The 14,679-nt window shown below is 44.2% G+C and overlaps 1 protein-coding gene across 1 annotated transcript in view; it reads right to left on the minus strand.

Moving 5' to 3' along the window:
* The window catches only part of LOC149348201 (uncharacterized), a 44,681-nt gene that overhangs the window by 13,019 nt on the left and 16,983 nt on the right, over window positions 1-14,679 (minus strand). Inside the window, exons 7-8 of the mRNA XM_089541702.1 lie at window positions 7,038-7,556; window positions 6,074-6,992 (exon numbers count right to left, since the gene is read on the minus strand). Of these exons, the coding sequence (XP_089397828.1) occupies window positions 6,074-6,992; window positions 7,038-7,556 (1,438 nt within the window). The remainder of the gene's footprint in view (window positions 1-6,073; window positions 6,993-7,037; window positions 7,557-14,679) is intronic.

Consider the following 14,679-nt stretch of genomic DNA (forward strand, 5'->3'; position numbering starts at 1 on the left):
TGCATCGCGATATCATCCGTTGGATCGGAGAATTCCTAAGTAATCGCTCCCAAAGCGTCAAAATTAAAGAGTATTCATCGAGCAGTTCACGAGTCATATCGGGAGTCCCACAGGGATCCGTTTTAGGGCCATTACTATTTTTAATTTACATTAATGACATAGCATCTAACATATCATCTAACGTGCGACTGTTCGCTGACGACTGCGTGATCTATAGAAGGATAGTCACCCCCCTTGATGCAGTTATTCTACAGACCGACTTAGTGCGCCTAAATGAATGGTGCCAGCTATGGCAGATGGAAATTAATATCAAAAAAACAAAGTTGATGACCTTTTCCACGCGCACTAATATACCTTCTAATGTCTACACAATTAATGAGAATACAGTTGAAAGAACGGATTGTTTTAAGTACCTAGGTGTTTATCTCAGTGCTGATTTAAGCTGGAACACCCACATAAATCACATCACAAACAAAGCATTTAAGAAACTGGGACTCATCAAACGTCGTCTATATCTTGCCAACCCCGAGACAAAGCTTCGCGCGTATACTACACTCATAAGGTCAGCTTTAGAATACGCATCTTTAATATGGAGTCCAAGTAGCGTTTCATTAATTAACCGTCTTGAGTCTGTGCAAAATAAAGCTGTCAGGTTCATCCTTTCTTCATACTCACCGTATGAAAGTGTGTCATTATTGAAGCAAACTATCAGTATTCCCGACCTTATCACTCGACGCAAGTTCTCTCGTTTATCGTTTTTTCATTCCTTGTACTACGATGGCTCCCCGTTCACAGCTGATCGCATCGCCCCTGCCCATCATGTTTCATCCCGGTCTGATCATTCCCACAAAGTGCAACCCATCTTCGCACGAACACTGAAATATCAAACATCCCCCTTACTATTATCTATGGCAGAGTGGAACTCGTTACCGGCTGACATAGTTTCTGAAACTGAGCTATCACATTTCCAAACAAAACTTTCATCGCACCTTGGCCTAAAAAATTCACAGTGATATTTTCAGTATTGTCGAAGCATTGTCTTATACGCTCAACCTATGTATCTTTCAGCGACTGCAGTGATGTGTACTTGCAATTTGTATATAGTTATTCTTTGTATTTGTTAACTACTGTGTGCCAATAATCTGTATTGTGTTGTTTTCATGCCCTCCCCCCCTATGTAATGCCCACTTGGGCCTTTAGGGTATTTAAATAAATAAATAAATAAGAATGCGACACCGCGGGTGCCCGTGATGTCTTATTCGTTCGTTTGCCCCTTGTCCTTGTCATATTTGCGCAGTCTTATTTTTCCTCGAAATGAACCAACTGTATCCCGCAAGGACGTTCAACTAGACATTTAAGCATACGCCGCCGGCAATAAAAGCACGCCTCGTCGCTGCCTTTACATTCTTTATATTACTTCAGACCTGCGTTGGAACACTTACGTACATAACATTGTTGCTAAAGCAAATAAAAGATTAGGATTGATTAGGCGGTCACTTAAGCATGCTACACAGGATACCAAACTTACGGCTTATAAGATGCTCGTACGCCCGATAATGGAATATGCGTGTGAGGTGTGGGATCCCTACACTCAAACACTTGCAGCTGAACTGGAGCGAGTGCAGCGACGTGCACTTCGCTTTATCTATTCTCGCTTCCGAAGACAAGATCAGGTAACCCCACTTTACACTTTAGCGAACTTGCGCCCTCTTCAATGTCGCCGGAAACAAAAAAGACTCTTTTCTATAAGATTATGAACAACATGGTACATATCGATAAGCAGCAATACATAAGTGAAACTACTTCACGTATGATTCGGGGTAAATATTGCAGACATGTAAAAGAACAAAAGTTTTCTAAGCACTGCTACAAGCATTCCTTCTTCCTGTCCACAGCGAGAGAATGGAACAGACTGCCAGAGAATTTGGTGCTTGCATCGGGTGGGGATGTGTTCTCTGCTGGAGTTCGTGATTTGTTGGTATAGTGCCTGATATAATGCGCCTTGCATTTGTGTTGGGCATGGTGTTTTCACATTGTTTTCTGTTTCGTTGCAGCGAGATTTTTGCGCATGTTTATTTGTTGCTTAGAGGTCAGTTCCATTTATTGAAATGTTAAAACTTGGCACCGACTGGATGGTGCTGGTGTTTTGTTTGTCGTGTTCCGCCTTTGTAATCTGTACCTTGTGTCACTCCTATCTTGGTCCAGACCAGAATGATAGTATCTCTAATAAAAATAAATAAATAAATAAATAAATAAAAAATTTGCTTGTAGACAGCTAAAAATGAAACTGCTCGCAATTCAGCGCCCGAGTTCGTCTCACTTCTGCATCCCTCGCCTTCATTTTCTTTTTTTTCCCCTCCGAATGAATAGATCGAGATTTGCTCTGATACGTAGTGGGATTGATTCATGACTGGACAAAGGTCCTCCGACACCTTCAAGCTCTTTTATGAAGAGCGAAGGCTGTGGCATTAATAAACAAAAAACTGCAACGCACTGAATCATTACAGCGGCATTATTTAATGCGACTGCTACATAGCGAAGAGCGATTTATGCTGTTCATTAAGAATTTGTAAACGCCAAACTAGCAAAAACACGTAAACATAAAAAATATGAGATTGTGCGAGCACTCAACTTAAGACTTGGAAATAACGAGATGAAAGACGCTAACCATAACTTTACAAGCGTGAACAAGGACACGTAAAGAACTATAAGACAAACAACAGACTAAAAAAAATTGGCAGAGATACTTCAGACTGCTTACGTGTGGAAATGAGGAAACATTACTCTTCCTGGGTGCATGGTTTACGCGTAATTTTTCTACATGCATTGAAGTTTTGAGTTTATGTACACACGCACGAGCGTGTATGACGCCACCCGGTTGCATCGCAATTTTGATACGAAAGGCTGGGACCGCATAAAATTGAAGATCCATATGTCGTTGGTTCAAATCCCTGTCGCAAGCTAGCCTCCAACTTGACTACCAAATGCAAGTTATTTGCAACGAGAAATCGTATGACGTCACCCAGAACGCTGTACGATAAACGGTTGCGTCACAAATTTGTTACGATTGTTGGGAAAACTGTAGTGATGCAAAACTATCGGAAAACTGACTATCGGTAGTATCGATAGTTTTATTGAAACTACCGATAGTGTAAAAAACTATCGATAGTGCTACTATCGATAGACTATCGATAATATTATCGATAGTCTACTATCGATAGTTATACTATCGATTCTACTATCGATAGTATTACTAGCGATAGTACCGCCATCGATAGCAAGACTATCGATAGTGAAACTGTCAATGGTAAGCGTATTGATAGTAACAATACTGATATTATGCATTGTGGTTCTTTAACGTGCACTGGGAAGGTTCGGAAAAATACCTGGAACTGCATCCGATGAAAGAACAAGCAGCGCAAGTTGTGCTAACTTACACGACACTATCGTGCAGTGCAGACGTCGTCTTGCTGACGTAAACGCGGCAGAAATGCTTTTCGCACACATGATTCGCAACCAGGACTTCGCAAGCTAACATTTTATCCAGCAACTTTACGTGGAGAACGTTCGCAGAGCTCGGTGACACGGAACTATATATACGCGTGACTATATATAACAAGTAGTATCGATACGACTATCGAAAGTAGTATCGATAGTACTATCGATAGTATCGATAGTACTATCGATAGTTTTGCATCACTAGAAAACTGGCGTCCCATGAAGGTCTGCCAGTGGCGAGTATACGTATATAGATGAGCGACATGCACAGGATTGTCTGAAGGGAAGGTGCTCGGCTTGCTGTGCGCGTCATACGGTCGCTTAATCACGTCAGCCTACATTTCTTGCCATCGCTCGGATTCTCTATGCAAGTACATATGCGAGTACACACGTATGCACACAAGCCGCCGGCTTTTCTCTCAATGGGACTAGTAATGTTTTCGCACAGAAAGTATTTGCTGCCTCAAAAGTCTGTTCAGTCAGAACTGCTTTTGGTCTGTTCTTAGCGTCGTATTACGTATTACTTCCTTGTGTTTTGCATTCATTTCAAACTGGCGTCTCGTGCAAGTTCAGGTAACTCCAGCACAGAAGGGAACCAGGTTTGAGCATTCAATCAATGATTACTCTATACGTATGGGTGACTAGCAGGCTTTCATTACTTCTAGTAAGTTTTCTTCTTGGCACGTAATACCCAAAAGCCATTTTCAACTTAAGTGAAGAATTAATTTCATAATTAGTTCTTCTGTGGAAACTGGTTGTTACCTTTCATATTGGCGGGACATGCACTATCGGTGACAAAAGTTCGCGGGACGCGAGATCTTGGAAAAACGTTTACCGTAGGTCCACGTCGTTATCCAGTCGCCAGATATTGTATGAAGGTATTAAAGGCCTAAATGTTCCTTCCTCTGGTAACAATATCAGGCGACTGAATTGGGATATGAAGCTATAATAAACGTTTTTTCAAGAACTCACGTCCAGCAAACTTTAGTCCCCAATAGTACGAACCGGCTCAGTTACAATAAACATTCAGATGTGTCGTATTACTTGAATCTCACTTGTTCCTTGGAGAAAAAATCAGCCCTCTCACCATCCACCTCTCCTAAACATTATCTGGACCGGCCGAGACCACAATTTAGTAATGTATGCTCTGAACCACAAGCGAGTGGTAGCGGCTAAGCGACAGCAAATTAACCGCAGTGCTAACAATACCGACAACACTTCACAAGCGTCAGTCCATAGCGACTCCCAAGACAACTATGGAACACAGCTGGTATGGAAACAATCACAGGCCGCAGTAGCCGCCTTTGCATGAAGGCGAAATGCTACGAAGACCACGTGTTGGTATCTAAATGCACGTTAAAGGTATGCAGAGCATAACTCCACCTCATTTTTCTATTTCAAGTAAAAGCAGACTCTGCGGTTCTTTCTGTGTGTTCTGATATTTGTTCAGCACCAAAATACGCATTTATTGCCAAGAAAATTGAATTTAAAATTCTTTATCCACTCGATTCAACTCGTAACGTCAAGACTAGAGGGGACTCCGTGATCCGCGCCAAGAACTGTATCGGCAGCATTGCAGTTTGGTTGCGAATACGTTCGATTGTAACGATACCTGTATTTATTTTTTTTCAGAAGAGGTCGTTACGTCACCTTTTTTGAAGCCAGACGTAAAGGCTCCCCCTCATTTGACTTTCATCTCAGAGCGCTTGCGCATGCGCAGTAGACAATGCAGCAGACGACGCTGCAGCACCGAACGTTACTACTGACTGCTACTGACTGCACCGTCGGTCAAATCTCCCAGTACTCCTTGATAAAGCACCTGACTTCCGGCACAGTTTCTGGCGTGCAGTTCGGATAGCGATGGCCTCTCCTGAGCTTTCCTAATTCCTATGTGCTTTTTGGCATTCGCTATGTCATAAGATCTGAAACTCGCGTCTGTCTCTATAAAGCGGTAATTATTGAAAAAAGCTTCAATTTCTCCTCGGCGTCCCTTTAAGGAACTCCAATCGGGCGAAATAAATCCGAAGCCCTCTACTACGGTTTGCCTCACGGTCCACAGCGTTGCTATTCCCCGTAAAATATTCTGCGGTAGCTCCCTAGCTGTCAGTGGTAGGCCTACTTTTTTAAATACAGGAATTAAGGTGGGCCAGTTAGTTTTTTTTTTGTTTGACTTCTTGCGCACACTTCTTAACTTCTTGTCGGGTTTTAATTTGAGCTTTTTTTAATTGGTTCCATCGGGTGCATGGTCTCTGAACGCACTTGCAAGTTCAGTGCATAGTGAGCCAGGGAGGTGGAAACGAGCTACAGGGATTAGTCCTTAGTGTCCATCAATGCCCCAAAGGGCAACAGTTATTCCCTTACGAATTAGATGCAAAGGGACATCAGCCATAGTTAGTCACCCTTGCGAACTAATCATTCATCTAAATGCTTAAGGGGCTCAGTTAGACCCACTTCACCCACATTTGGCTTAGAGCGTCAAACTAAAAGTAGTTTTGATTCCGGAATGCAAAACAAATGTTCCCTTCCATGTTGCCCGCACATGCACAAGAACCAGTCTGCACAGCCATGCACATACTTGCCTCGCGAGGCCTGCAATCCTCCTTCGTCCGACCTGCTGTGATTCCCTTTCCCGCCAGTGGCAGAATCGTCGTCATCCTGTCCGTCCACGAAGTAGAAGTGGTCAGTCTCGTGCCCCGCGAACCTCAGCACGGCCGGCGCCAGCCCCCTCAGCAGCAACACGAGACTGTCGTTGGCCGGCTTCTCCAGAAGCGGCCTCCAGGATCCAGGTTTCCCCATAATCGAAGAGTTCATGCCGGCTCCCAGAAAGCCAACGCTGTCTAAGACATTTATCACATTGCCCGTGTCGATGTTGAACGTGGGCACACTATTGTCCAGGTCATCGAACAGGTCCCCCGAGAGCAAGATGGCGAGCAGAACGATGAATATCACGAAGCCTGATGTGACCAGCGCGCAGGCGTTTAATTTGTACTGTCTCGGAGGCGCTTCAGTGGCGGCAGCTGCTGCGCCACCTGCTGCACCTGCGGGCCTCTTGTCTTGCCCGCCCACTTCACCGCCGGCGCCGAAGTCTTCGACGCATTCGATGAACTCTTCGTCCATCTCGCGGTAAGGGATCCTTGCCTCGTCCGAACTCTCCTCGTCCGCCGGCTTGCGACGGAAGAAGTGTCGGAGCGTTTTGCACCAGGAGCTCGACTTCTTGACCTCAGCGCCCTCTCGTGATGGACGGCGGGCTGGTCCAGGACCGGTAGCCGCTGCAGCAACTGCTGGCCTTTCGCCTGGCTTGGCACCTCCCGGTGGACCTTCACTCCTCTTCTCACCAGGAGGCGGCTTGGTTTCTGTTTTCTCTCCCTTCTTGTCTCCCGCTGGTTTACCGCCTTCTGGTTTCTTCTGGTCTTGTTCCTTGGTCTTACTCTTGTCTTCTGACTTGGCTTCAGCCTTCGCACCCGTCTCCTTCGCGCTCGCAGCATCCTTTTGAGCTGTGACCTTGGCCTTGGCGCCGTCATCTCCCGGCTTGCCTGCACCTTTGCTATGAAGCATGTCTTGAAATTTTTTGTACTCCTGCTTTTCCTCAGGACTGGCCACCCACCCGGCGACACTCTTGCCGGTTGCTGCTTTTCCTGCCGCTTTCGTAGGAACCTCCTCCAGCGCATCTTCGAACTTCGGCTCCAGGTTTCGCTTCTCGTCCTTGGCCTTGGCTGCTTCGGCCTCCTTCATCATGGTCTCCAGGAGCTCCTTGGACTCCTTCTGCGACGTGGGCTTGCTGCTCATCCTGCCCAGCTGGTCTTCGACGAACTCGTTGAAGTCGTGCTTGTTACGCTTCTTCTCGGGAGGAAGCGTGCGCACCTGCTCGTATCCGAACTTGACCTTGTGATCCTTGGCGCCGGCTTCGGGTCCGCCTTTGCCGTCGGCCTGCTTCTCGGTGCCCTTGGAGGCTCCACCTTGGTCTCCCTTGTGCGCTATTGTCAGCGAGTCTCGCCTCTTGAGTGCCGGCTTTAGTGGATGGTCTGGGGCGCTCTTAGGTGTCTCGGGTGCCTTCACGGCTGAACATGAGAGGGTGTGCGGTGAGGTTCGCAGCATTCCTTAAAGTATGACTCTAAGGTTGTCCAGGGCCTATCGCTATGGCGATCATGACTTTTTTATTTATATTTATTTATTTATACAGAATACCCCTAAAGGCCCTCGAAAGGGCATTGCATTTATTTATTTATGCCCTTTCATAGGGGGGGGGGCCTTTCATAGGGGGGGGCAGCAAATTAATCAAAATAAAACAAACCCACAAATATAAAACAACAAAACCAAAAAGAACACTTAGCATGACATAAATAAGCAAAAGAATCAAGAGTATGGCAGCGCAGCAAAGAGTGAAAATTACTGCAGTATTAAAATTATACAAACAGAACTCTAATGCAAAAATAATTTTAATAACCTACTCTGCAAAAAAGGAGACCATGAACAAATAAAATTAAAATGTACGCAAAGAGTTAAGCAGTAGTTACTGAAGATATAAGATTAAAATATTTATCAGGATCAGTGGTGGTTGCGATATGTGAAAGAAGAGTTAATAGTTAATTGGGTTCCTATGTGCGAAAGCAACAGTGCGATTTGTCATAATTGCTATCACGTGAGACTTTTATGCGGATTATCAAAACCTGGCCTACCGAACTGACAGGTCAGGAGTGATTGCAGGATTCGTGAACGACGAGCGCCTCAGCTACTCTGTCATTTTCCACTGCGATTCACCAATTCACAAATACTAGCTATTCACGAACAGATTTTATGTGAAAGGTATAATAAAGCGTGAATGTGACGCCATGGATGCGTAACAAAGATATACAGTGCTTAAAAAGTGCAACCACGCTCACCGTCCGCTGGTTTTGAAGGGAGATTGGGTTCCTCTGGAAAAAGGCAAAGTAAATATAAATAACAACAAGTAAGAAGTTGAACACTTCAAAGAGACGAGAAAAGCACGAGTTAGAAGAAAAAATCGAACTGTTACAGAATAATGTAACTAAAAGCACGTCAACGGCGCCTAATACAAAAAAAAAACCTACCTAGTTCAGCGTTTTGGTGCGTCCCCTCTTCGTTCTCTAAACGGGTATACGCAAAAGCTCCCGAGTATTGGGAAGTAACAGTCTGATAAAACAGAACCAGGGGACTTTGGAAGTACCCTGAAACGATTCGGAAAACCGACATTACGTAAGCAGCATTCTTATAGCGCGGAAGCCATTTTTATATCCAATAGCTACGTGGACTGTCGAACGGCTGTACGATTCATATCCAACCAAACGAAGCTGCTTTAACCGAGCGACAAGTCAACTGAAACTTAAGAGATCTCGGAAATCGGGAAGTGATCTGACCCCTCCCTTCAGTGCTTGTTTCCAAAATGTCTATGCGTCGAAGTAAAATTCATTATGGCATCCCCCTGGTGCTTTAATTTCAAAGGACTGGTAGGCTGTTGCCTTGTGGACGGTTTAGTCTTGAGCCACGACGACAACCATTAATAGCCGGAACCTCTAAAGGGCGCACTCCCTTCATAGCTGCTGTAGCTGTAACACTGAATATAGAAATTTAGGCCCGAAACACCGCGTGTCTTAATCTTTCGACAGCCATGCTTTGCTGGGAACAATACCTGAAAATATTTTTTCCCGCCAAAAAAGTCAGATATGTGTAAATCGAGACTAAGCGAACATTAACAGGAACCTGAGCGCTGGAAGAAATGGCACAGGAGAGCGAAGCACACGTTTCTTTAATGCGTTAGCATTATAACGCTCATTATCGCAAACGGTGTCCGGCATTAGCGTTCACGTGTGAGGCCTCGGTGGAGAGGAGGTAAAGTGAAGGGAGAGGGAGCAAAATCCCTCCCTTCACTTTCAGGGGACAGAAGAAAAACGGAAGTAGGACAGGGAAGTGGGTGGAAAACGACGAATTGAGGGAGGCCGCGGTCACCAATAACAATCGACGTGCGAGGAGAGTGAGTAGGGGATACGGCGTACGGGGAGGGTGTACAAATGCTAACGCATGATCGACCGTATGAATCGCATTGATCGGCAGTTAATTTTTTTTTATAAGGTCATCTTCATCAGGCCTGTCGGGCCCCTGGCTGTACACGAGGGACAGACGTAAACGAATGAGCGCAAGCATGAAAGTAAAGCGCAGTGCAGTAAATAGTTACTGTTGTAATTCCGTTCAGTAAGAAGCACAAAACTATCGCACACTAACCAGGCAGTGTGGCAACATCTTGCGAACGCCCGAACGAATGCGGGAACTCCACATAATTGCGCATGGCAGTGTAAACACTTTCTTTATGTTTTTGCACCATACCTGTCATTTTACGCGTCCTTAAATCACGCCAAGGTTTTTATATACCTGGTCAAAAAGTAAACCAACGGGCTAAAAAGGGTTAGAAACCAGATCGTTTGAACAGAACAGAAAGTGAAAAGGGAGGGTGGAGAAAAAGCTGTTTGAACACAGCTTGGGGGGTGACCACAGTTTCAGGGTGACCCCAATGAGATCATTCCAAGCGGCTCGGGACAGCACCTTTCATGCTCATAAATAGGAAGTATATTCCCAAAGTTCCTGAAAGAAGCATTTGCACTTCGTCTACCGAGCCGGAGTACCCGGGTTTGAACCCGACCGCGGCGGCCGCGTTTCGATGGAGGCGAAACGCAAAAGGCGTCCGTGTGCTGTGCGATGTCAGTGCACGTTAAAGATCCCCAGGTGGTCGAAATTATTCCGGAGACCTCCACTACGGCACCCCTTTCTCGCTTTCTTCGTTCACTCCCATCTTCCTTCCTTCGCGTTACGGCGCGGTTCAGGTGTACGCCGAGATATGTGAGACAGATACTGCGCCATTTCCTTCCCTCAAAAACCAATTTACCAATTTACTTGGCAACCGGCCGGCGTAATAGGCGTTTACTGAAGGCTAACAATATTTTGATCAGTTGAGAGAAAACGGACTTTAAAAACTTCAGAAAAACGGAAATTCAAGCAAGTCGGGAAAACATGAGCACCAAGAGTGTCGCCCACTGTATCATCTCTCGTCCTCCCTTATGTCCCATTTCTGTCGTTTCCCCTTTTACTCTGTCCCCGTAGCAGGCCAGAAACTGTTACAGCAGCCGACCTCCCCCCGCTCTCTGATTAACTTTCAGCTTACATTCAATACGGTGGTATTCAAAGAGGCGTATGCTTGGCTCAAAGTGGTCACGCTGGATTACGTTACAGGAAATAGCCGATGTTTAGCAGGGATCAAGTGGCATGGGATTTAAGAAGCGTTAAGATCCGGGCTAGTTGGTTCTGCATGATATGACGAGAAAGTGTTCAAAAAGACGAATGCGCAAAAAAAAAAAGACTCAATGCGCACACTGTGTGTCTCTCCTTCTACCTTTTCGTCCTTTTGAGCGCCCCCCCCCCCCATATATGAGGTGAGATTTAGTAACGCGTAACGGCAAGTGGTTCCCGCGAGCGTACATGAATTTGGCAGGGGTATCTAATTTCGGTGTTTTATCAGAAATTAATCAAGTTTTAGCATAAGAAGACGCGTATTCTGTTTCCGCGTTGAGTTATCTACGCGTGCGCAAATAGTTCCGGGAGGGCATATTTGTCACTGCGCAAGGGGAAATGGGGGCCCGTAAAACAGGTTTGCACAAAGTTAGCTTATGGATGTCATGTTTTATTGCAAGCGCGAGAATGTTTCGATTTTTCAATCCTTCGCATACTCTACTTGGCTTTTATACAGAGCCAACTAATGTATTGCATAGAGTCATGGGGTAACACGTATCCTACATATCTAGAACCTGTAATCCGATTGCAGAAGAGAGCGGTAAAAATTATTACTTCTTCAAAATTATCTGACTCTAGCAAACCGCTCTTTAAGACAACCCGTATTCTGCCTTTTCATTCCATATTCACTTTAAAGGTAGCGAAGACAATTCACCAAATCTTACAAATTAATGTCCCACTTCAACATAGCATATTTATCAGGCTTAAAAGGGAAACTAGGGCGGCTAGTGGAAAACATTTCAGCTTACCAGTGTGTCGCAATAGTTACGGGCAAAGACTAATAGAGTTCAGTGGAGTTTTGATTTGGAATGGTATACCTGACGATATTAAACTGAAAAGAAACTTTGTGCAATCTTTGAAAACGTTCCTGACGAATATGTAAAGTTATGGTGTATTGTTTTTCTTTTTGTGAGGATGTGTGTATTGTGTACGCTTGTTCTTGTTTATCTCTAAATTGTTGAGAATGTGACTTTTACTTTATGAACACATGTGTCGTTTCGCGTGCCGCATTTAAATTGTACATTATTGTGATGGACCCGAAACTAGCCTCTGGCTATGGGTCCTAGAACACTGTGCGTACTGTGCCGTTGTAAATGGATTTTCGTTTGAAATAAAGCGAATAAACGTAGCGGAACGCGGTTCAGGCTATGCTAAAGCTGCGCTCGTCCGTTCATTTCATACACTGTTAACCACCCACAACTATCCCAACAAACTGTCTCAATTGAATACACACAGACGGACGGCCGTTCTTCTGGGGACGCCAACGGCAAAAAACGTACGCTCAGTAGTTAAATCTATCCACGTGCCTTGGCAAACTCCGTCAGCAGCGCGTGCGTGTGCGAGAGTGTATACGCGGTTCCCGCAGTTACACATGCATGAACATAAGCACCTGCACTTACCACTTAATTTTGGTTTCGTTTCCTTGCGGCCTGGTGCATCTGAAGTTAGAAAGAAAAGGTCCAATTTTCAGCATAAACAAAGATGGCGCGAACACGAAAGCCGCGGTACAGCAGAAGCAAGCAAAACTTCGCATTGTAAACGCACTGGAAACTCATTACAGTTCAAGTGGGTGGCATTGAACGTAAACTGAACGCAACGCTACGCAAATGGAACACATTAGAAGCTTTGAGAGAATGAAATCAAAACGTAGTTTCAAGTATGCGATGTAAACTATTGTTGAAAAGCCTTATTAAAATTGCCGATCGCTTTATTTAGGTTATATGAGATTAGAAAGTCAGCTGGAATAAGGTATACACATATAGCGCAGGACAGGGTTGGTTGGACATGGGAAATGCCTTTATTCTGCAGTGAACGTAGATCAGACTGATGATCAATCAATAATCAATGAATAATTGTTAAATTATGGTGCCCATAAAATGCGAAAGCCTTTCTGCTGGAGAACCTTGGCAGGAGAAAAAATGAGAGCAATACAGCGAAAATACAGTACATACAAATTATTAATTATTAATTAATTAACTATTAACTATTAATTATTATGTAAGATGGGTACTGGGATGGTTAGAGGTACTGAGCGCCGGCGGTCCGTAGACACAGAGGTCGAGCACCGAGAGCACACACAAAGCAATGGCAATGCCTCTCAATACAACGGTCAGAAGTTCGTCGTCGTCTTCGCCTGAATAGGAACTTCTTCGTCGTTACAATTAATTAATTAGTATTAATTATTATTATTAATTATTGTACGTATTACAATACAAATGAAGATGATAATGGTGCCATCAAGGTACTCCATGCTACCGAAAATTGAAAATGTCATGCAGTGCACATCAAGTGCACGAGCTAACCACCTCACATCAAGTTAGTACCTTGACATCCCCACGTATCTGGTGGGCGCATCGCAAACTCAGTCTAGAGGTTGATATGCGGGCATTAATTACTGAGTTAATTTATCCGACCTGAGTATTCCATTTTCATTTTCACCGTTCCACTTCTTATTTAACTATTTTTCCATGTTCAATTTTACTCTAAATCGTTTCACTGTCTCAAACAAAACTCGGCTCTGATGACACCAAGTTCCCCACTAGAGTATGTCACAATGTTTTCACGCAGTTTCGAAGCAAATTACACGCTACAACTTTGCGTGGCAGCCATCTATTTAACGTTCTCTGTATGCTGTCCGCACAATTCACACTCGGCACGCTGTGCACGAAGTCCCAATTGGTGAGGCAAATTAAAAGGATGATCCGCCAAATAATACGACTGCTTCCCTCTATATGGTCTACACGTGACACCTTAGGGTACCCCGAGACACCACGCCTTACAGCGCTGCCGCGCACCCAAGGCAACGTTCTCGGAGGAGCGTTTATGTCACGCCCTGCGTGCAACACTAAACCTTTCTGACACCCATTATCATGTTATACTGCTATGTTGTACTATCGGGAAAAAGTCTGAAAATTTGTGAGCGTATATATATTTGCAACCCCCCTTTCACGTAAATAACACGAACAGCTCACATAAACAACACGCCGCCCATTTCCATGCTCATAGAATTGCAGCTAGCCCTATTCAAAAGCAAACGCATGCTAAGTTCATTATTTTCATTATCATTCAATCAATCAATCAATCGATCAATCAATCAATCAATCAATCAATCAATCAATCAACCAATCAATCAATCAATCAATCAATCAATCAATCAATCATTTTATTTCCTTAGAAAAGGAGGAGTACGGGACTAAAAGCTCGAGCAGCTTGACGAGGTCCCGACCCCTTGTTAGTTGGCATGACAGCAGGATGACGGCCAGTCTTACACAAAAATGAAAAAATATCACAAAGCAACGGGTAATACAGAATGAAACAAGACGGCAATCAATCGGAGAAGCAACAAAAGGTAATACAGATAAATCAACACACATAAGCAACATTAGTGAACAAAATTAGGCGAATAGGAAGGCATGGTTTAGTGTTGCAAATGAAGAAGTTGACAAAAACGTTTAATGCGACAGTCTCGGTTTCTGGAGGGATCAAAATTTTGTCGGTCTAGTAAGTTTAACAGCGAAGGTAGTGTATAAGATAGAGATTGTTCATCATAGGAGGTTCTCGGGGTGTGTACAAACCACATTTCTTTATGTCGGGTCTGAAGAATATTTGTGTTTTCTTGGAGTTTTGCCAGATGAGTTATGTAATCAATGCCAAACTTTAAAATTCCAAACTTCGAAAATGCTTCCATAACGAAAACTCAGCTACAGTGTCATTTAGTTAAACATTATATCCTCTGCGTGAGAGGAGAAAACAGTTACAGGACCAGACAGCCCATACTGGCGCACCGTGCAACTTCGCAACGCCAATCTTTATTTCTTGTTTTTGAAAAGTGATTCTTTTTTCCAAGCACAAATCTTAGCTACCATTTTTTCACCGTCAAGGATT

This window comes from Amblyomma mixtum, chromosome 4, assembly GCF_055824585.1.
Source record: "Amblyomma mixtum isolate Tamu chromosome 4, ASM5582458v1, whole genome shotgun sequence".
NCBI lineage: Eukaryota > Metazoa > Arthropoda > Arachnida > Ixodida > Ixodidae > Amblyomma > Amblyomma mixtum.